This window comes from Strix aluco, chromosome 5 (assembly GCF_031877795.1).
Source record: "Strix aluco isolate bStrAlu1 chromosome 5, bStrAlu1.hap1, whole genome shotgun sequence".
NCBI classification, from domain to species: domain Eukaryota; kingdom Metazoa; phylum Chordata; class Aves; order Strigiformes; family Strigidae; genus Strix; species Strix aluco.
In genome coordinates, this window is record NC_133935.1 from 84881754 (window position 1) to 84905359 (window position 23606).

Consider the following 23606-nt stretch of genomic DNA (forward strand, 5'->3'; position numbering starts at 1 on the left):
AGTCACACTCAGGAAGCCACAGTGTCCATAAGCTCAGAACATGACATTTGGCTCAAAAGTTATTTGCTGTTTTCTGTATTCCAGGCTCGCTGTCAGCGCGACACTGAACAGATCTCCAGGGATGGACCTCTTGAAATTGGTTTCCCAGTTCCCGCGAAGGAGGTAACACCTCTTCAGGCATTGCCAGCATCTACAACAGGAAAAAAAGGTAGTTTCCCCTAGTGATGTGGGACAGCAGGCTTTGTTAATGTTTTTGGCTTGTACATGGTTGGGTGGAGGTGACAAGGGTGAGGAATTTATTAGCCATTGAATCTTTCATGCATCTTTACAGCCTAGAGCAAGACATACCCTTTCTCATACCGGGATGTCAACAGCTCTTCCCAGCCACATCACTTGGGCATGGCAGATACCCTAGATCTCAACCTGTTTCCTTTCCTTTCTATAAACCTGCACTTCTCCCATGCCATGGTGACATGAGACACCAACCACCACTCATTCAGCTAACTCCTAAACTCTCTTTCTGACCCGGTACTTAAGCACACCTCATATCTCCACTGGCAATAACGTGTTTATTCCCTTCTTGGGACTCGTAGACTGTAAAATCTGAGAATTCTAAAGAGAAACTAAGCTCTAAACCAGAGACTGGGAATCCTTCTGATCACCATGATCAATTCTTTTTCTGATTTCATATTTTTGGGGGCGGGAATTGATATCCAGTACCTTTGAAAACCATTGACAGATTCCCACTTCATTCACTCAGAAGCTGACCTAGGTGTCATGGCCCTCTGTGCTACAAGAACAGATGTTTAGGAGGGTGAATGAGAGACTGGGGAAAAACATGGATTAACAGACCTTGACCAAAGCTACTGGGGACTCATTGGCCTGAAACAAAAATTACAGTCTGCTGGGGAGACTTGTTTTTCTGTTTTGTGCTTGAGTCACAGAACTCTGAATATTAGGAACAAAAATGTCACTATCTTTCATTAGACCCATGTGGCCCATGTAAAAGGCCATTTCAGGACCCCTCCAGCTTCATGGTTCCTGGTACCCTTTCAAGAACTGTACTGTAACTGTAGCAGACCTATGGTGGCACTGACACAACGCTGTTCTGCCTCCCACTAGCTTTAAAATACATTTACCAGAAAGGGGAGGGGAAAAAAGAATCACAGAATCGTCTAGGTTGGAAAGGACCTTGAAGATCATCTAGTCCAACCATTAACCTAGCGCTGACAGTTCCCAACTACACCATATCCCTAAGCACTATGTCGACCCTACTCTTAAACACCTCCAGGGATGGGGGACTCCACCACCTCCCTGGGCAGCCCATTCCAACACCTAAGGACCTGTTCTGTAAAGAAATACTTCCTAATATCTAGTCTAAACCTTCCCTGGCGCAACTTGAGGCCATTACCTCTTGTCTTATCGCTCATTACTTGGTTAAAGAGACTCATCCCCAGCTCTTTGCAACCTCCTTTCAGGCAGTTGTAGAGGGCCATGAGGTCTCCCCTCAGCCTCCTCTTGTCCAAACTAAACAACCCCAGTTCCCTCAGCCGCTCCTCGTACGACATGTGCTCCAGACCCTTCACCAGCTCTGTTGCCCTAAGATTACAAGTGAATCAATACTTAAACACAGCAAGGACTGGGACAGTGGGTCCTCAGCTCCAACCTTAACTCAGGCTGAGAGCCCAGACCCCACCATCATCCTCTTTCTCAATGCAAGTTGATACTGCCCTGTGTGGAGATAATATCCTGGAAGCTGGACCTAGAGCGAAATGTCAGAAGACACTGCTTAAAGGACAGCAGAGCCACATTATACCAGTGCTCTGGGTTTGATACTGTAGAGCTCCAGGCTACCAAGCTTCAAAGGCTGGTTTTGGTACCATCTGAACTAAGGGAATAGTGCCCTTTGTCCCCCAAGGGGAAATAAATGATGTCCCCATCTGTTCTTATTTTCTTTCTTTTCTACAAGTAGAACTGGCTATGCTGATTTGAATCAGTAAAACCTCAAATGGTTTCAAATCTGATTTACCTGTGGGATCTGTTTGTCTGCTGAGTAGCATTCTTGCTGTTCAGCAATTTTGGACAGTACAGCAAATGTGCACTTGAGTACATGGGATAAATCTGGTAATGGACAGAAACTCTTAGAAGTTCACATACATCCAAGTGAATGGAATATTGAAGAAACTCTGAATAGTTTCACTCCAGGATAGCTAACGTACTTGATCAGAGCTTCACATTTGGAGCAGGGACCCAATATGAAATTGCTGTCCCAACTTTTTACATGCTAGCTTTGCCAAGGGTCTTAAAAAGGCCTTGAAGAAATTGGACCACATCATAACGGCAACCAGCAAGAAGAAATGAAGAACACAGGTGGCCAGAAATGAAGAGTTTTGTCGTGTTTTGCTGCCATAAAACAGAAAGACAAGTGAAGAAGTTTGTAAAGTGGGAGTAATGCCAGTGAAGAAGGTGGAGTTACACTGGAGTAAAATTTCCTCCAGAGAAAAAGCAATGTGAAGCAGAGCCAATCTACTTAGTAGATGTGGCCACCACATTTCCATTTATTTGAAATACCCTTTTAAAACTCTAAATACTGTAAGTGTTCTGGGGATTTTCTGCTTATTTTTCAGGGGTTTGTTTGAATGGTTTGATGTGTGTTGCAGAGCCACAGGGCATCTCCTGGGAGACTCCAGTGGTGGACACAGTGAAGGAGGAGTCTCTAATAGAGTCAGACTTGGGAGAACAGCCCCAGGAACAGGAAGAGCACCAAGTACAGCTAAAACTAACCATTGAAGACTTTGTCCTGCACAAGATGCTGGGAAAGGGCAGTTTTGGCAAGGTAAGTATCAGGGCACTAGACGCCACTGCATAGGTCTGCATATTGCTTATCATGGGACTGAATAGCATGTGATTTGAAGACCATATAGGAAAAAAAATCTCCAAGCCCTCAAAGAACCTTTGCTCTGTCATGGCTGAATCTTCAGCTCGGTCTTCTCCTTGCCAAAGACAAAGATTTTCCTTGCCCTTCCCATTCCCCCATTAGTTTGCTGTCTCATGAGTGACCATGACAGGAGAGGAAAGCAGCCAAGTAAAACTTCAACTTCCCCTTCTGTGCAGGTTGACGGGGCCTGGGCATCCACAGAGAGCTGGTGGGAAAGATCTCTGTGCTGTCCCCCTTCATGCAGCTACTCCTGCCAACTTAGCTGAGCAAGCCTAGAGGGAGGCAGAAGCATTAGCTGAAAAATTGAGTGTGGATCACCTCCCCCCTCCAGAGCAGCAGGTCCCCACCTGGGAATGCTAACTGCTCTTTCCCAGCTCCGATCTGTGCTGGAGCGTCAAGCAAATTTTGCGACAGCCAAGAATTTGTGCTTCTGAAACAAGAACCACCTGTTTTCAGTGGATTCATTAATCTTGATTAATTGTGGATTGTTCCTCCTTCTTGCAGATGTCCCCTGGAAGGGGACTTGTGTTATTCAGTGCCAGCGCTGAGCTGCATGAAGCAATTTCAGAGGAACTCACCATTGTATTTTCACAGCCAATAAGGAGAATGAGTATGATTATGTATCACATTGCTCAGATCCCACATCTTTCCAAGGTGGAAACTGTGTCTTAAAGAAGGTCTGCTTTTTGCCTTCTAAGTGAGCTGGAGCAATTGCTGCAGCCAGTTCTTAAACTTAAATTTGCTGTGTTGGCTTCCCTTACTTGAAAATACTTGACATGTCTACAGTTTGCATGGGGAGCAGAGCTGAGACATCTGAGTTAGAGATAAGCCAGAATACCCCAAAATCCACAGCCCAGACTAGCTTGGAATCAAGAGCATAGATGTCATAGAAACATTTATGTTGGAAGGAAGGGACCTCTGGAGGCCATCTAATCCAACCTGCTGCTCAAAACAGTACTAATCAGATGAGATTGCTCAGGGGTTTGTCTAGTCAAGTCTTGAACACCTCCACTGAACCAGCTTCTGTACTTTGCTTCAGCCCCCTGTGTTAAGATGGACTCTCCAACCCTACAAGTGTCTGCATCTCTCTGCAGGGTGGGTGTGGAGAGGATGGGCTATTTCATGCCTTTCTGCAACAAACCTCACCCACAAGTTTCCTGTGTAGGTGTTGCTCCTGGTGCCCTTATTTGCTTGGAGTGAGATTCACTTCCCCATAGAGGGGACAGGGTGTGCAGATCTCAGTGCCTGAGGGGTCTCTGCAGCTCTGCATGGGCCAGGGAGATTGAGGGCCAAACCTGTGAAGAAGCCCCTTCTGCATGAAGTCTAGCATTGCCTACCTGCACCTTGGAAGTCACAGCACAAGGCACAAATGCACTGTGTTCCCCAATTTCCCCAGGAGAGCAGTGCCCTGCACAAAACGGGGGTAAAAAGGGTGCCTGCAGCATCAGCACTGTTAGCATTTCTGGTCATTCACTGCAGAGACAGAGGGAGGCTCTAGGCTCTACTCTCTGTCTAGTGCTACAAAGTGAAATGCAGCAGTAGCCAAAAGGGTAAATAAAACTTTTGTCAGGGCTAAAACATGTCTGAGCTTACTCAGTAAATAGTGTCTGATAGAGAACTTCAAAGACCTCTTTGATGAATCTTACGTATTTATTCAGTCTATGGGAAACAACGTTGACAGGCTGTCAGTGTAAAGATCAGGACTGGCACTGCCTTCCAGCAGAGACTTCTTTGCTCTGTGGTCTCTAGAAAACCCTTCTCTGCTGCTCTGTATCTCATTATCCTTGCCCATAAAAATAGATAGAGGTCCTAACTGCTCTGGGATGTGTTTTGCTGTTCTTGGAGAAGAAGCCCTGCAGGAGCATGGGGGACCCAGACTGTTTGCTCAGGCCTCCTGCTAACTGGGAGGGAAGGGAGAAAGTCATGTCTGATAAAGTCTAACTACTGATGGACATCACTTTACACCTGCAGAGGATCTGGTGCAGGGCATTTGCATTTCACATGTTGACAAAGCAATATTCTGTTTTGTTATTTGAAGTCAGAAAACAGGAAATGTATCTCATGAGCATTTGCATAAAGATGGTTTCTGTTACCAGAAGTGTTTGGGTCTCTGACATGTCCTGCTCATACAGGCATGTAGCCCCTGCTCTTGTAGTCGCCAAGACCTTCCCATCCTTCCCTTGGGGTTCAGCTTCAAAACTACTCTGGGTGTGGGGAACAAACTCAAAGTCTACAACGTCTTAATGGCAGATGTGGGCCTTAAACATCAGCTTTTTTAAGGTCTACCCTAGTGAATTCCCCAGAGCTCATCTCCCATCCTCACATGGCTGTGTTGCCAGCTCTGAGAGAAGAGCATCACTCTTTCTGAGCAGCTGTTTCCACCCTAGGTGTTTCTTGCTGAGCTAAAGAGCACAGATCAGTATTTCGCCGTGAAAGCCCTGAAGAAGGACGTGGTGCTGATGGATGATGACGTTGAATGTACGATGGTGGAGAAGAGAGTCCTCTCCTTAGCTTGGGAACACCCATTCCTGACTCATGTCTTCTGTACGTTCCAGACCAAGGTAAGTCGAGGATCTGTCACCTTCCTCCTTGGGCTGAGGACGTTTAGCTGAAATACAGATACTTGGTGAAGTGCTTAAGTCTACTAGATGTTAGGGAATAGTTTGAACACGAAGTGGTGCTAAGGGAAGGGATCTTCAGGTTAACCACTTGGGAAGCGGCTCTGAAATTTCATCTGCCTTCCCCACGTTAACCTGGGAGAGGGGTGGGAAATTTGAGGATTATGGCATCCAAGGCTGATAGAGGTGGCTGTGCAGAGACCCACTACTAAAATCTGCATCCTGGTACCCTGGGCCAAGGATGTGCAAAGGCCACATCCACAGCCAGGGTGCAGATGTGCCCACAATGGTGTTATCTGAACCTCCTGGACCATGAAGCAGTATGCTGCAGCGACTATCCTGGATCAGAACTAACTCAAGAAACTCTGGTTATGGAGAATAAACATGCTGTCATTCACTTTAGGAATCTTCTTGGCCCCCAGTTACTGTTAAATCACCTGAAATCCTGCTTAGGACTCCAAACTAAAATTGAAATGACATTTAAATGATGTTCAGGGCCCTACATTGCAACAAACCACCAGCTGATTAGCTTTCCAGAGCCTTTTCTACAGCCACAACCAATCATCTTAACACTAAAGCACACATAAGGCATAGAAAAAAAACAGTGGAAGGAAATTTGAGAGATTGTCTTGTCTGTCCAACCTACTCAAACCACTTCTGAGAGATGCTTGCTATCCTTGAGCTCAAATTCAGAGCAACATCAATCTCTCACAGCTGTTTGTTCAGGGTTTTGTTAGGATGCTCCCAGTCCCTGCTGAGTCCCAGGATTTAGTGACACAAAACACTGCTTGGTGTGAGGTTAGAACCTGCTCAGCAAGAGGCTTGCTGCTTCTGCAGGGTCAGGAGAAACAAATATAACCTCTGTGGTATATCCCAGTTGCCTGTGGGATGCAGCACCTGTTTAAAGACTGATTAAATTTATAACAGGGAAGGTCTGGGAACTGCTGCAGGCAATGTGACAGTAAGCCGAGGCATTCATGTTTAACCCCTTCAGGACTGTTGGTGAGGACAGCATATCCTGGGAATGGATCCTTGTCTGGAGAGGAAAGGAATTAATTTCCTTTTTTGGGGGGCTAGATTTCAGAGGAAAATATAAATGACCCAACTCCAAAAGCAAAGAAAATCAAGACTTAATTAAAAAGACAAAATATTGACAACAGTCACAGCTCTACAAAGGAACTTATACTCCAGGGAGAGCTGCTTGTGCTGCCTGTAACTCCAGGTGCCCAAGGGGATGTTGACTGATGTCAGTGGCTGACTTGCATGCAGCAGCAGAACCATCTTGTCTGTGGCCCAGCCCTGGTGCAACCCTGGTCTGGAAGCGGGAGGTCAGGTTTGGGATGGGTACAGCAGTGGCAGCCTGCAGCTCTGGTTTCAGGCAGTGCATGCATGCAAGTGTCCTCTTCTCTTATGAGACCACATGTGGTGGTTGACCCTGGCTGGATGCCAGGTGCTCACCAAAGCTGCTCTATCACTCCCCTCATCAGCTGGACAGGGGAGAGAAAATACAGTGAAAGACTTGTGAGGCGAGATAAGGACGGGGAGATCAGTCACCAATTACCATCACAGGCAAAACAGACTCAACTTGGGGAAATTAGCTTCATTTATTACCAATCAAATCAGAGTAGGATAATGAGAAATAAAAGCAAAATTTAAAAATACCTTCTCCTCGACTCCTCCCTTCTTCCTGGGCTCAACTTCACTCCTGATTTTCTCTACCTCCTCCCCACCAGCTGCGCAGGGAGATGGGGGAATGGGGAATGGGGGTTGCAGTCAGTTCATCTCACGTTGTTTCTGCCGCCTCTTCCTCCTCAGGGGGGGACTCCTCACACTCTTCCCCTGCCCCAGTGTGGGGTCCCTCCCACAGCAGACAGTCCTTCATGAACTTCTCCGGTGTGAGTCCTTCCCACAGGCTGCAGCTCTTCACGAACTGCTCCAGCATGGGTCCCTCCCATGGGTGCAGCCCTTCAGGAACAGACTGCTCCAGCTTGGGTCCCCCACGGGGTCACAAGTCCTGCCAGAAAACCTGCTCCAGAGTGGGCTCCTCTCTCTACGGGGCCACAGGTCCTGCCAGGAGCCTGCTCCAGCATGGGGTTCCCACAGGTCACATCCTCCTTTGGGCACATCCCCCTGCTCTGATGTGGGGTCCTCCCCGGGCTGCAGGTGGAGATCTGCTCCCCCGTTACCCTCCCTGGGTGCAGGGCACAGCTGCCTCACCATGGGCTGCACCACAGGCTGCAGGGGAATCTCTGCTCCTGAAGCACCTCCTGCCCCTCCTTCTTCACTGACACTAGTGTCTTCAGGGTTGTTTCTCACATATATTCTCACTCCTCTCTCTGACTGCAACTGTTGTTGCACAGCAACATTTTCTCCTTCTTAAATATGTTATCCCAGAGGCGCTACCACCATCGCTGATGGGCTCAGCCTTGGCCAGGGGTGGGTCCATCTTGGAGCCGGCTGGCATTGGCTTTGTTGGACACGAGGGAAGCTTCTAGCAGCTTCTCACAGAAGCCACACCAGTAGCCCTCCGCTATCAAAACCTTGCGATGCAAACCCAATACACCCCAACAAAAAGATGACAGACAAATGGAGTCATGTCAGCAGCCAGATTGGATTTACTGATCACTTAGGGAGGGACTGTGCTTCTAGCTGTAGCTGACGCAAGAAAAACCTGCAGAACGAAAAAGCAATGAGTGCCAGAAAAAAACATGGGTGCCAGGCTCAAACACCCAAGTGATCTTTTCCTACACTGTCTTATGGGCCACATTACAGTATTGTCCTCTTGACATATAGAAAGCATCTCCATCCATCTCATCCCAAGGCAAGATTGTCACTTTAAAGTTATTTGATCTCTTCATTTGCCCTCAAGTTTATAGACAAAGCTGGAATGTGGCTGCTCAGACCAAAGTCGCTCTGGGCTGTGACTGATTTCTAGCTTATGTTTTTCTCCTCTGACCTTTGCAAGCCAAGTGGCAATCGCTCAACATGTGAAAGTCACTCAGAGCAGGAGAGCTGTGACAAGCCATGGGTAGTCTTTCACAGCTCAAAGGACAGCATGGTTCACTCATAATCTTTTGGAGCAATCATTTTAGAAGCCAGAGCACTGCTCTGTAGTCCCTCTCTGGACTTTAATATTGAAAACTTGAATTTTCAATTGAAATTTTTTTTTTTAAAGGTTTCACTGGGTAGATAAGTAGTTTCAAACAGAAGTGCATGTGTCAGTGCTGTTCTGAATCTCTAATGGTTTGATTCTCGAGGTTTCTGAGCTGCTTCAGGTACTCTGAAAAGGACAGTAAAAACAGGAATATTCCTATGCTCAGACAAGAACCTCAGTAGTCCCCATGTCTCCAGAGGGAAAAAAAGTCATATAATCTGTTGACAGTTCTCTGAGCTCTGGGATTAGTTTCTTCCTGGCCTCAACCCAGGTAATCAGTGAATACTGAAATATATAAAGCTTGACAGCCCTTCAGACAGGTTTTTGTAGGCACCAGGCACCTAATGCCGCTTTTTATTCCTGCAGAGGCCGAATGATCAGTGCTATCGAAACTCAGAATACTTGTCATATTTTGCTACATGAGAATAAATTCAAACGCGTGTGGTTTTTTTCCTGATCTGTTTTTGAACTTGACTGTTTTATTTTACTGCAGTAATCTTTGCATCCAGATATTCAGCTGACATAATTATATGGTGTGAATTTTAACAACACGCTCAGAGAGTTATTCTGTTGTACTAGATTTAAAGGGATACTGTTATGTTAAAGAGGAGGAAAAACATGTTTATAATTCTGTGAAATCCCAAAATTAGTAATACCAAAACAGTGACTAGCATCCCAGTGCTTTTTACATTTCACTGATCTTCTGTGATAAAAATAGGCTTTCCCTTTTTGAAAGTCACTTTTGTTTCTAACTGTTTCTTTACTTCATTGACCAAATTCTTATTCACAGCCTTTACCTAAATGCAAATTAATTCCTGAGGAGTTTTGGCTTGTAGCACAAAATACCAATACAGAAGACTGTCTCAAACCAAAAGAGAAGTTATCTTCATTGCAATTTAAAAGCAAATGTTACAGAAACAATTCTTTTCTGCTTTACTAATGTATGATATCTTTTCAAAGTCCTGGTGGTGAGCCATTTCACATGCTTTGTTGTTTTAATGTGCTTAATACTGACTTTAAAACCTCTTACATTGGCAGGAAGGAGAAAAGGATTGTAAATAAGGAGTGTGATCCTAATTTAAAAATTATTAGGCTCTGAAGTGTTTTCCATGAGTATTTTCAGGAGATTTCTCATTAAAATATCTCCTTGAAGGAAATTGCAATTCCTGCAAAATTTGCCAAAGGCTATTTCAGTTTTCTTCTATCTTTGTCTTACCTTTAGAGGGACAGGGCTGAATTATTTGACCTTAATCACAGCATGTAGGTTGGCACATGCACATTTCACACCCGTTTGGTGTTCAGCTCCACTGCCTGGCTGTCCCATGGACCTTGTGAGCAGCCCTGGATCAGGCCCACATGCCCTGTCCAAGCAATGCAGGATCTTCTCTGACCACAGCATGGCTGCAGGATGCTGATGCATTGCAGAAGTCACCCTCCGGGGAGGTGAGGTTGCAAGCCTTGACTTCCAGCACTGCTGAACCACTGAAGCACAACAAAAGACTGGACAGACTAAACTAAAGACACAACAAAAATCTTGGTCACAAGACGAGGTGTTCTGTGAGGTTAGACCAGATGTCTTTGTAGCCAGCATCCTAGTTTTGATATTGACCAGGAAGGAAGAGAGTACAGGACAACACAAGTGATTTTTCCCTTGTTCAAACCATTCAGTCATTTGGGAGACACAATCTTGAAGCTCCAGGGTTTCTAGGTGTCCATCCTAGTATTTTGGGGGAGATACATCAGCCTGGAAACATCCGATTCAAGGCTAGTTGGCCAAATTTGTACCAGCTGATGGAAAAGTTGGGAAAGAATTGGAAAGTTGAGGGAGGCTTTGGGGATTTTGCCTCTTGCAACCAGCAGACAGGAAAGCTGGCAAGGTCTCATTCAATCCTGGCCAAAATTTCAACATGGTTCAGTAGAAATAGCAGTGTCTCAGCAGAACTTTGGGATTTCAGCAAGGTTCTGCCAGAGAAGGTGTGAGCAGCTGTAATTATAACATCAAAAATACGAAGTCCTTACAAGACACTTCTAGGTGGTGTCAGTCCATGTGGTGTGAACAGGTGGAGTGTATTGGCAAGGAAAAGAGGGGGCCAGCTCCCAGGCATGTTTTTTTTGAAGTGATAGATGATTGACATATTCAATACACATATTCTCATTGCCTTCCTGTTGTCCAGCTCTGAGGAAAATCAGCCCAAAGTGCATTCAGCTTTGCCTGAGATTTCTAAAAATCTGCAGTGTAGCTGCACTTTGTCCTGAAAAAAAGTTGACTTCTTAAAATAAAAACATTTTTCCCCTATTTTTCAGCTGATAAAATATTAATGTTTCATAAATTTAACTACTTTTTAAGTTCGGGTCTGGTGAATTTTTCTATCCCCAACTCTTCACAGAATTTTTTTTCTAGCCTTGAGAAAATTAGTCTCTTTCCAAGTTCCCACCCAATACTGATAGCGAAAGCCACGTCCTCTTGCAAGACAAGACTGACAGTAACTCGGTTTACCACTGCAAGTGATATAGTCTGCCTGCTCTGAGCTGTGAGGAAGGGTCCTGGGATCTCAGAACTCAAGTGAAAGGAGCTATTGCCAGCCATGTCTGCACCTTTATGTATACATATATATTTTGATATATGTGTATAATATATTCATATGCTTTGTACCAATTAGATGGGCACACAAAGCTAAGCATCCCAAATGAGCCGTTTAACATGCAGTCAAAAATACTGACAATGCAAAGATTAGATCAAAAAATAAATCGTGAGATCAGGGACTGGACTGAATGATTTGACAGCTGTAAGAAATGCTGCCATCTCCAGCAAACAGACTGATATTACACTAGAGGGGAAAAAAAGGTCTTTAAACCAGAGAACAAAATTAAACCTGGGGTTGCTCTAATCTGTAACAGACTGACTTTGCTCGTCCCTGGATGGTGCAGATAGCAATGTTAATACCTCCTGTGGTCTCCTACTAGCAAGGAGTGACCCTGCATTAGCTGTTCCTCATGAGAGTAGACACAATGAGGAGCATGTGCATTGCTTGCTTTCCCACTGGATGGGATGCTGTGATGGGTTTGCAACACTCAGTGGGTGGTGTGGTGGAGAAGGGCTGAGAGGCCTTTTGCTCCCATCTATCCCATGAAATAAAATAGATCTGAAGCGTGGATGAGCACCCAGGCTGGGCTGGGCTGAGCTGCATGAAAATGTGAGACAAGAATCAGCTGCAGGAATTGCATGGTGTTAAACCTTTCTCTTGGCAAGGGACAACCTAATTCAATGGGCATGCAGTGGGGTTAGGTCACTGAATATGTGTTGTGGAGCCTTCTCCACATGGATCCATTTGCTGGGGTAACTGCTGTAAACAAGGGTAAAGCCACACTGTCCCGCAGCATTAATTTTTCCAATATTCATCCTCCTGGAAGCCCTGGGAAGAAGAAATTTTGCTTTTCAGTAAATGGTGTTAAATTGTGTATTTGTATGTATGCAAGTGCTTTCAAATGCAAAGAAAACAAAATCTGAAAATCTCTGCAGAAAAGTGCTCTGGAGGGCTTCCAGCTGGTTTGAGGATTTTAAGAGCCTGTTATAGGATGTACCTTCAAAAGATCAGTTTAAATGCTGCTTGCTTTATACTCATTGTTTATAAAGTTGAAAGCATCTCTGATAGTGACTATTCATTCTCACAGCAGTTGCATGCAGAACAGAAGCAGGTTGGTTTAACTCTATCCCTGCCACGTCCTGGAGAAGCAGAGGGAGCAGGTGGCTCTGCAGAGCTCAGCTCAGCTCAGCACAGGCACTGAGGCAGTAATAGGGCAAGAAATTGAGTTCTTGCCGTAATCAAGTCCTTCAGCACCTGGCAAGATTGAGTTGACTAGGGAACCATGTTATTTTGTGTGCAGGATGCACACCTGTGTGTGTCTGGCTGTGTGTTGTACAACATCATGTTGTACGGTTCTGTTTGCTGTAGGAGCAGTGCTTTGTCCTCCCGCAGAGGGGTTTAACATGTTCCCTCTGCTGCAACAGAAAAGGCCCCTGGAGGATGATCAAGAAGTAGGGAATGACTGATATATGGACGTCCACAAGGCAACTAGTGCCAACTATCCTGGGGTAGTGTCCATCGCTGAGTGCAGGAAAAGCCTTTATGGTCCTCTTTGAGCTCTGTGGTTGTAAAAGATGGCCCCCAAGCTCTGCCGAGAGACCAGACCTGTTCTGTTGTGTGAGTCTGGAACCATGACCAGAAGTTTGACTTGAGTGTTTGCTACCCGAGGATGCTCTCACAGAGGGTCAGCAGTCATCTGTCATCTGTCTGCAAGGCAGACAGGTAGGGTGAAGGTGAGGGGCTCTTCCCTTCAGAGCTGTGTAGGTTCCATCACCAAGGAACAGCATTCCTGTTTGTTTGCTTAGCATCCCTGAGCTAGGACCATCATAGGGGATAAGGTCATGATAAAGTCATGCCATCCCAGCTGCCACATCTTGAGAAATAACCCCTTAGCCCACTCTTGCCTGCTTCAGGTGCTGTCAGACTTCTGAGCCTGGCAGTAGCAGACAGGAGCCATCAGATAAACTTTCCCAGGACAAGAGGAAGTGTAGGTTGGAGCCTGTCTGCAAACATGTCCTCTGTGTGCTTTTAACCCTTTAACCTCTAGCACACTGTTGAATTTTCAGTGGTTTCAAGCATGGGTTTTGCTGCTTCTCATTGTTAACATGTTCTAAGGCTCTGTAGATCTCAGGTTTGGGAAGATGTCTCCAATAATTTGTTGCATCTTGCACTGCTTGGTTAGATCTTGTTACTCGTAATGATGTACTTAAGGCTGATCAAGCAATTTTTCTCCATTGGCTGTTTCAGACAACTGACCTTTGTAAGAAACAAGGGGAACTTCCAAGTCTCAGATAAGAAAACTTAGAGTGTTGCCTCTTTCTTTTCAACAGCATTTATGTACCACTCTGTAGCACCTGGCAGACCATGAACTTCAGTATTAATCATGCCTAAGTTAGTCTTCAACTTCATAGCTTTAGACAGTGGAGCAAGAGTTCATATAATGATCTTTAGATGCCAGTTAATCTGAGAGGTAGCCCACATTTTCTTTCCTCAGATGGCAGAAGGGTGCTGCCAAAGTCCCCAGATTCAAGTTAGAGCCCCCAGTTCAATTAAATAGGTGCATCAGATGGTTGCTCAAATACATAAGCAAGCAGAGCACGACTGCTTGTTCTGCTGAATAAACATGGACTTCAAGTTATGCTTAAAGATGTGTGATGAGGTGGTGTCAAACTCAGTGGACTTTCCAGGGAAACCCAGGGGTTTTCTTCTTCCCAGTCCAGTGAAACTGAATCTGGCCCATTTGAAGACCCATGAGGTTTCTTCTGTCCCAGTGTGATATATGTGGCTGCTGGTCTGTTGTTGACTAAACCTCATCACCTCCCTGTGTACCTTCACAAAGAGCATCTGTTCAAGTGTTTTCCTGAACAGGCTCCTGAGCTCACATTGCTTCCAAGATTTATGCATTCCTATACTAAATTGCCCATCTCCACTTGGCCTTGTTGTTTAAACTGAATTGTGTACACAGATCTCTACAGATGCAAGACCTTCAAACTGAAAACCTGCACCCATTTGGTTTATTGGCAAAATTTGTATTCTTTCCCTGGGAGGCCAGATCTGGCCCTGTGCTTGTTGGATGACAGGTGGGGTTTCCAGCCAGACGTCCATTTAAATAAGAGTACTGTAATTAAAAGGATCTGGCTAAAGAAATTGCACAAATTAGAGCAGACAGCTGTTATTTGAAAAGAACACACACTGTTGGTTTTTTTTAAATAGCCAGCTCTTGGCTTGCTGCCAGACATGCTTACATTAGATCTTATGGATAAAAATCTTGCTTCAACTGTTAAAAATATAAGTGAAAAGAACTATATTTCCCCCCCCCAAAAAATGTGATGGGGAATAGGCAACGAAGGGAACATATTCATAAACTTTAGCATAGCCTGGAGATGACTAACTTCAGATGAATACAGAACAGAGAGAGGTTTCTGTGAAAAAGAAATACTGCATCCTTTTTATTTTATTCATGCATTTATGCACAAAAACTCAGATTCCTGAAACAGACTTTTAAACTGGGAACATAACTCATTGCACAGATACTCTTCTTCCAGAAAAAAGTGCCCCTCCTTCTTTGTAGGTACAATTCAATGTGGAAGGGATTGGTCTGAATCAGCCTCCAGCTTCTGCGGGGGCCTGGTGGTGAAGTTAGGGCTGATGAAGCAGCAAGGGGATCAGTGTGGCATACATCAAGGGTTGGAAAGGAAACCCTGGTGATCAGTTCTGCTCTTTATTCAATACAGAGATTCCCCCCATCATTTCTATGTACCAGGAGGAGAGTTTTCCACTGCCTTGGTTGAAAGACTGATGGTCACATGCAATCAGTCTCCAGGCTTCTCTGACATGCGAGCACTCAATGGGCATCCAGAAATATGATTAATTCATGAATCTTCCCACTAACAAGTTACATCTTGCCTTGTTTAATAGAGCAGCTTTCAGGCTTAAAATCAAGCGCACGCTTAAAACAGGTTGCAACATCTGGCCGGTGTCTCTGATAACTTGGAAGTTCAGACCCATGTGCCTCCACTAAAGATGTGCAGGAATGCAGGTAGCACCAGCTTGAGATCAGTCCACTGGATGGATAATGTCCTGGGGTGGGAACCAGAGGAGATCTGGGATTTAATTCTGCCTCTTCCACTAGTCCCCCAGGAAGCTTGTCCATCTGTCCTTCTCTTATACAGGCACTGTAGAGTTACTCATCCCCTTCTAGTGAGCCTTGAGGTCTGCTGGTAAAAATCAATGGCACCAGCTGGTTATTAAGTGGATTTGCAATGTCTGCTAATGCTGTTTATACAAATCAGAGCAGAGAGGGTGAGTATGGGCTTAGAGAACAAAGAGGAGAAATGAGGAATCTGAAAAAGAAACTGCTTTCTTTCCAAAACCCTCGCTGTAACCTTTTCATTCCTCTTTTCGAGTGCTTTCTGGGTGGGTTTGGGTTTTTTACTTTTCTTTTGCCCTTCCTCACCCCTTACTGTGATCTTGTCTCATTCTCTAGGAAAACCTCTTTTTTGTGATGGAATACCTCAATGGAGGAGACCTCATGTTCCATATCCAGAGTTGTCATAAGTTCGACCTTCCCAGAGCAACGTAAGATGTTATTATTACCTTTCGGCTTGCAGGTTGCACACATGGTAGAAGCAAGTGCAGCAGCTGCAGATGCCAGGGAGATTGATTTTATTCTCAGCTCTGCTACTGCCCTGTAGAGGAAACCTTGGGCAAATCATTTGACCTCTCTGCACCTTACCCAACTGCAAAGGGGGCATAATGCTTGCGTTGGAAGCAGAATCACTGTCTATCCCAGCTCTCTCCAAATGGAACAAAACAGATGTGCAGGTCATCACCCCGCCTCGATGATGGGCTTGGAGCAAGTAACCTCTCCCTGTCCTCTTTCCCCTCCCACAGAAGGCTTTTTAGAGCCCGTCCACACAGCTGATTTCAGTCAGATGTGACCTTGCTCTGCATTCTTGGTCAATGAGGAAAGCTATTTCTCTCTGGAAGCATTACAGATGCTACTGCATCCTTGTCACAATTGCATCTGCCTGCAGGCTTATCCTTTAGCCTGAAAATCAGGGACCTCCTTCTAGCCTGTGACCTGACTCCTGTATTTTGTGCTACCCTCAGCATAGTCCCACAAACATTTGTCCAGAGCCAAGAGCTGAGCTGGATAGATAAGTCCCCTTCCCAGGACTGCCGTCCCTCAAACAGAGAGGAGTTGCAAAGGGACCATTCAATCCAGCTGAGACCTTACCTCTGGAAGTGCCTCCACTGTCTAGAAGCACCCCCGAGCATGCCTAAGATCTTATTTACATGGTCCATGGGTGAAGGTAATTTTAAAGCAACCTGCAGGTGTCTGTTGTGAATTACAGCAGCCCTGAGGTTGCTCTTTGCTGCACTCATTGAGTTCTTGCTCAGCCCATAATTGGAGGTCCAACCTCCAATGGACATTGCAGGACCCAACCTTCACCCCAGATTTACCACCATCAAAGAAATCCCACAGATGCATTTTTGGCCTTCTGTGGAACCAAATATCTTGTTCTTTACAACACTGGGTGGCCTGTAGTCAAGCTGCAGGACCTGCTTAAGCTGAAGGTTCCCGGTCCAGTGATCAGAGGTGTAGCTGTTGTTTGTTAGAAGTAATGGGATTTTCCCTTTTCCCCTTTCAGGTTCAAGGAGGGGTGGGGAAAGAGATAAAACCTATCAAAAGTGCAGAAGGTAAATTTAAACAAAAAATTAATACGCCAACAGAGAATTAAAAATTTATTTAGCTTTGATTAAAGTAAATAGAAGAATTAGAATAAATGAAAGGTGCTTTTAATCCTCTGCAAGCAAAAGGTATTTTGAAAGTCAATATTGAAACGACCATAGGAATTAATTTTTATTTAAGAATTTTTTTTAAAAATGCATTTAAATCGGTGTTTAATTTGATGGTTTTTTCAAAAGCATTTCAATCTCCAGAATTAAGGGCCCATGCATTGAAGACTGAAGGAGCAGAGCTGTATAACGCTGGAGGGGCATACAATCCTGTGATTACATTCCCTTCTGGGAGGGCACTTTCATTGTGTGACGGTGTTTCAGTCTTACGCTGCCTCTTTGCAACAGAATGTGGTGTTGTCCTTTAGACAGGAATGTGTTCAGAAGAAAGATCTCAAACTTGAAAAGATGCTGGAGAAAGGCCACCAAGCTACTAGATATTTCATATCTTGGATGAAATCTCAAAAGCAAGTCATAAACCTGAGCAGTGAAGAGGTCTGTTTGACAAGCCAAGGAGCCTGCCTGTGGTCCCCAAACCCAGTTGCCCACCTGCTTGTCCCATTGCTGGGACCACTCCACTCTTTGTGCAGCAGCTACTGAACATGGCAGATTATAGCTGCTCTGTTGAGTTTTGAGGCATTAACTATAATTTGCAGTTTACATTCTGGTGCATCGCTGTAACTCACTGATTTATTTTAAATATGTAAGTAAGGGAGAGGCACAGACACCACCCACTCTGCCTTCCTTGCAGCAGGGACTGTATCTTGAGGCAGGGTAGGCAGTAGGAGCTGGGTGGTGGTTTTTTGCTCCGCAAGTGATCTGGAGATCCTTGGGCAGTGAAGGACATGTCCTCAGAGTCAGTTATGTATAAAAAAATGCATCTAGCCATGCAGTGTGGCTTCCAAATCCCTGAAGATGAGCAGGCTTCAAATCCCTACCATTTCACAAAGTGGTCTCAGTGGGAGTTGGGCTGCTAGCCATGTGGCATGCTTTTGGGAATCTCACATCATCCAATCAGTTACCTGTAAAATCCAGCTACCCCAAGCCTTCTGGAGACACTCCAAACCTTCTGGGAACTTAATGAAATTTTGGCTCCTGTGGAGACAAAGTTTCCATCTTTTTGGGTCTAGTTGAAAGTGCCTGTTGGGAAGCATCGGTTCTAACTTCTGCCTTCTGTCACTCAGGTTTTATGCTGCTGAAATCATATGTGGGCTCCAGTTCCTCCATTCCAAGGGCATAATATACAGGTAATTTTACTCTTTAGTGTCTAATATGTTAAAATTTTTCTGCTTTCCCTGCAAGCACTAATGGTAACTCAGAGTTTTTTACTTGGTATTATACTAGTATTGCATTTCAATGCAGATTTCCTTTTTACAGAGTCTGGCTAGTTTATTTTGAAGAGGTAACGTAGAAAAGGCAGTTTTGAGCCCTTTTTGAGAATCCAGTCATATTTCACTTAACATTAGAACAAGTCGTTTTATTCATTTACACTGAATTGTTCATATAGCACCCAGCATAGGCACCCGGTTTAAGCTTTCTATGTATGAAGGTATATAAGGTCAAGTTAGCCATGAAAAATTTGGTATTTCTGCTGTGCTGGTTACCCTGGGACAGTGGTGACAAGCTCATCTCAAGTAACAACATCAGGGAGACAGTGATATACCTTAATTTTGGGGTTACTAACAGGTCTGCTGTGCACAGTTCCATGTGGAGATGGGATTCATCTCACCTACCATCACGAGTCTGAGCTAGCCACCTGAGCTTTTCTTGTAGTAAGCAGAGAGGAGTGGGCTTTTTTAGGTTCATCAAACCCGTGTTAGAGTGTGTATGAGAAGTGCCCGTTTCTACCATCGGTCTCTACAGGGAGCCAGTGGGGACTAGGTGGGACACTGCAGGCAGCTGCACTCAGACAGAAAAGTCTTCTCCCAAAGTTACTAGTATGACCTTAGTCCACAATGCATCAGTCTTAACAAATCCTGAGGAGAAGAAATCCTCTATTACAAAACTGCCCATTCCAGCTTCTGTTTGATGTCCCTAGGAGCTTCAAAATTATTCACGGATGTTTTGATCTAATGCTCAAGCATTGTGCTTCAGACCTATAAAAAAGGACAGAGACAAGATGGGAGCAAGAAGGGCTGCAGGAATCAGGCCACAGTCTGCTTTCCCATGGACAAAAGTAGGAACTGAATTTCTGGGGAGCTCTAGTCCAGCTCATCTTCATGGCAAAAGTTAGTTACTACATTGCAGCCTTCTGTAAAAGCAGGAAGCAAATAGCTTGTTGCAAACAAATGAAAAGCTCACTAAAGCAACGATGTTTGCTGAAACCAAAATGAGATTATTTCAATGTTTGTCATGTAGTGTGAACATTAGAACAAATGCTAAAAGTGAATGGCTTGTTTATAATCCACTCTCCCATTAAAACGCAAGCTTTGATTCATATAAGCTCGCCTTATTATTTCTTATTAGTACTCACGTGGGAGCCATTTATAGTTTTTATTGACCAATGATGGCGATTGCGTAAACATGAGATCAATATACACGGCATTAAGCTAAGATGATCTCTGGGGTCTCAGCAAGTTTCTGGTTCTAATTGTTGTTCTGCATGACGGAAAGGAAACATTTTTTGAAGCCCAAACCACTTTAAAATTTTTGAAGCCCAAACCACTTAGCCATGTCTGTCATTTTTACTCAGACTTCTCAGAAAAGTTGATTAAAAATATCTGCAGGATATTGTGAGTTTGTGGCAGGACTGTTAATGCTGACATTTTGTTTCTAACTCACATTTTTATTTGGAATTGCTATGCCAGTGGTGTGTCAGGGTTTGGGATCCATTTCCTCATAAAAGGAGAGAGATGTTTAGAGTCTGGAGCCTTGGGAAACGTGGGCAAATTGGGATAGCTAGACACTGGGTAGCATGGTGATAAGAAGAAATAGGTCATTCCCAGTAGTCGGTGCCACATTACTTTGGATATCAAGCTTTGAGAGAAAAGTTTTAACCAGTCCTACTCCTTTTTCCTTTTTTTTTTTATTGAAGACAATGACAACAAGGTCAGTTGAGAATGCACAACCATCAGTATCTCAGTCAGAGCTAACTAAGCACTTAGGAAAGTGAATAGAAATCATTTTTGAAACTACTTCACTTGCGATGTAGTAAGAATAATGAATCCAGCTGTTCTGTCTCACGCACCCACATTTGGAAATGTTGGCTTAAATTTTAATGAATGAGCTGAGGTGTTTTTGGCAGAAACTCCAATCCCTGGAGCCAGTGAGTTTGAGACTCATCAAAATAATGAAAGTGAACTGTAGGTGATGGGTTTTTTGTTTTGCTTCGATCTACCAGATGAATAAAAGCAGTGCTGTCAGCCAGAGACTGATCTCAATGGTGTAACTAAAATAAGTCATTCCAGCTGGAAATTGTGACAACATGAGTGTCTGTCACTTGGAAGGCAAATGTCTTGGTTGTCTCTATATTTCTTTTTGATTGATGACTCCCACTTTTTCTTGGGCCATATTCTAGCAGCAACAAACAATTGCCCCATGACAGTAACTTAGTGTGTAGACACTACGAGGTCCCCCACCCTGACTGGGACCCGGCCGAAGCAAGATGAGGAGCTTTGCACAAAAGGAGGCTAAACAGCCATCTTTCCTGCAATTGTAGGTGATCATCTCAGGACCATCATGCATTAGAAATTACCATCTTTGAGGAAGTCAAAGCCATTTCTGAAAAAAAGACACATTGTAAAACAGTCGTGACCAGGAGGGCAGCTGTATAGCAGCCTTGTGGTTAGGACTCTTGTCTGAGATATGAAAAATGTGTGTAGGCTGTGAATCAGCAGAGGTTGCAAAAGACCAATTGTATGCTCAGCTGTGGGCACAAGCAAATGTTGTATGGGAGTGCTTTGGGAGCCCTAAAAAGGAGCAGTGATTGATAGCAAAGGATAGGCAGTGCAGAAACGTGGGTGCTCTGAGGCCAGGTAACCCAAATTGTACCTACATCCCAGGTGAAGCGCAGCATCGCTGATCCAAACATTTCTGTGAATCATTTTTTTCAATGAAAAGCAAAACTTTTAGGTAAGATAAAACAGTTTAAGATAGAAGCCATACCAGCTTTCCTTTCTTTCTGCCTTTTTCTTTCTTTACGTGCTTTTCTCTCCTTTCAGAGAATGTTCCCACATGAGGACCTCTTTGTTCTCTGTCAATGGCCATGATTCATCAGCTCACTTGCTTTTATTTCCTTCTGCATCCATTTCTGTATTTTTCTCTCTCTGGACTCTTTGCTTCCCACGGTACCTCAGAGCCTGAAACCTCTGACAACAGCTTGGCAGCTGTGTGTGAAGGGCTTTGTAAATCCCTGGGGCTCAGAGAATGCAGCCCAGCAGTGAAAAGGTGGTGGGTGTTCTGCTGATGTCTGGGATTATTCTGACCCTCTGCAAGCCATGCAGGGCTTGTGGATCCTTACCTCTTCCAACATCTGTAGAGCCTGCACCAGGAGGGAGATCTTGCAGCAGCTTCATAGAGAGTACCGAGACTCCCAGGGAAGGAGAAAGTGAGCTGGTCCCTTCTTGCTCACCTTCTCCAGGCTGTGTTAGGGCAGAAGCACCAGCTGGTGCAAAGCCCCTTTTAGCCTCACTATTCTGATCCTCGAAGGAGGCAGCGTTTAGAAGACATCTTGGGCAAAGTCCTCTCCAGCAAATGAATCATTGCTGGGACAGGAGGAATGAGGAAGAGGGATATTGAAGTCCAAGAGAGCGGCTCCTCATTCATCCCTCAGCCTTCCTTTGTGATTGCAACATATAGGCACTACATAGAGACAGATAGCAAGTTAATAAGTATAACCTGCTAAAATAACTTGTGTGGCTCTGTAACACCTTAAAGGAGTGGTTTCTTTCTCTTCCTTCACAGGGACTTGAAGCTAGACAATGTCCTCTTGGACAATGAGGGGCACATCAAAATTGCTGACTTTGGGATGTGCAAGGAGAACATGTTTGGAGATGCAAAGACAAGTACTTTCTGTGGCACTCCTGACTATATTGCTCCTGAGGTAGGTGTGGGATCCAAGGAGGTCAGCGAGCTGCTGTGGGACAGAGAGCGTGTCTTAAGACATGACTGCCAGTCAGTGGTGGAGGGTGCGAAGAGTAATAACCTACCTTTGAGCAGTTCCAGGCTAGAAACTGGGTTTCAGTTTGATTCAGAGTCTGTGTTGCTGTCTGGCATTGCATATTTTTGTGGCTAATTCATTTTTTGTGCAAATGGGCCCGGGAAGCAAGTGGTGCTTGGCTTAACCTAGAAATGAAATGCTTAATGGAAATCCAGTTTGGGGCATGGCAGAAGAAGGTCCAAGAGGTACATCCTGCAATTCAGGGACAGAAACAGCACGAGGCATGGGAAGCATGTTCCCTACCTAGCTAACAGTAGGCTTCTGTGGCTGTACAGGCTCATTGATAGCTGGTAGGGAGCTATGAGCATTTCTAAAGGATGATGTTCATCACAACCTAAAAGAAAAAATAGAGAAACATAGGACAAAATGCTCACCTGGAGCTGATTCTCCCTTCTCATTGATTAACCTCCTTTTAGATAGAGAAGAGAAGCTGAGTCCGCTATAAAGCAGAGACTGGGCTTCATCTTCCCTCTGGGATATGCTCTGATGCTTGAATAGGGATGACACCCATAAGCTTGGACTTCTCTTTTACTCAGACAGGTTCCAAGCCGGCTGCAAACACAGCCTGCATCACGAGCATCCTCCCAGAGCTGAATAAGGCACTATATGCTCTGAAAAAGCCCTGCCATCAGGAGCATAACCTTAAAACTGAACACAGGCTTGAAGTTCTGTCTGGATAAAAAACAACCAATAGCTGCTTGTAAAAGGGATGGAGATGCATAAACACAAGAGCGGTTGTACATCCTGATTTTTCCTCTCTAAATGCCAGCAGTCAGAGAAGACGTGTTGGTGTCTGGAGGACAGCTGGGACCCGACCTGCTAACTCTGGGCTCTGGACTACCTGCTTCTCTGCTTTGGCTGTGCATGGTGCCAGAGCACCTCATGTCACTGCATGAATCCATCACTGGAGGACATGCCTCCACAAGTTGCCTCCTGGTGAAGAAGGCTCTAAAGCTATGATGATGGAGTTGTATCAGGGCTAGGATGTGCTTGAACTAACAAGGGCAAGGCAGAGCTTGTAGATTGTGTTAAGGTCCTGGTCTGTCCTCTTGCCTCAGGAAGGCTAGGCCAGACAGTCTGTAAGTTCCATGCAAAAACATACCAACAGTTCCTCTTCTTGTTCTGCAGTTGATATCTACTGATAATTAGTGGATAAAAGCTGAACCTGGCTTCCATGTGCCCATGCAATAAAACTGAGTGGTCACAGGCACCAGACTTCAGCTTGCCCATAGTGAGATCCTTTGCCCTTCCCCTTATTTCTTTCCATTTTTCCCCAGACAGAAATTTGTTTGTTTGTTTGTTTTTTCCTAATATATTTAGATATTTTGGACTAGATCCCTCCAGAAAAGAGAAAGCTCCCTTAACCTGGTGACTTCACACAATGATAGATCTTACTATGGAGAGGCTTTGA

General features: G+C 44.7%; 1 protein-coding gene across 5 annotated transcripts in view; it reads left to right on the forward strand.

The window, feature by feature from the left end:
- PRKCQ (protein kinase C theta) overlaps nucleotides 1-23606 on the forward strand; it is a 67379-nt gene that overhangs the window by 34615 nt on the left and 9158 nt on the right. For 3 of the 5 annotated variants that reach the window (XM_074828052.1, XM_074828050.1, XM_074828053.1), the window contains 6 exons: nucleotides 85-208; nucleotides 2628-2836; nucleotides 5326-5499; nucleotides 15782-15873; nucleotides 18222-18284; nucleotides 21940-22078. In XM_074828052.1, the coding sequence (XP_074684153.1) occupies nucleotides 85-208; nucleotides 2628-2836; nucleotides 5326-5499; nucleotides 15782-15873; nucleotides 18222-18284; nucleotides 21940-22078 (801 nt within the window). Of the gene's footprint in view, nucleotides 1-84; nucleotides 209-2627; nucleotides 2837-5325; nucleotides 5500-15781; nucleotides 15874-18221; nucleotides 18285-21939; nucleotides 22079-22964; nucleotides 23348-23606 lie in introns of those variants that run through there. The other 2 variants (XM_074828055.1, XM_074828054.1) reach the window with 2 other exon arrangements.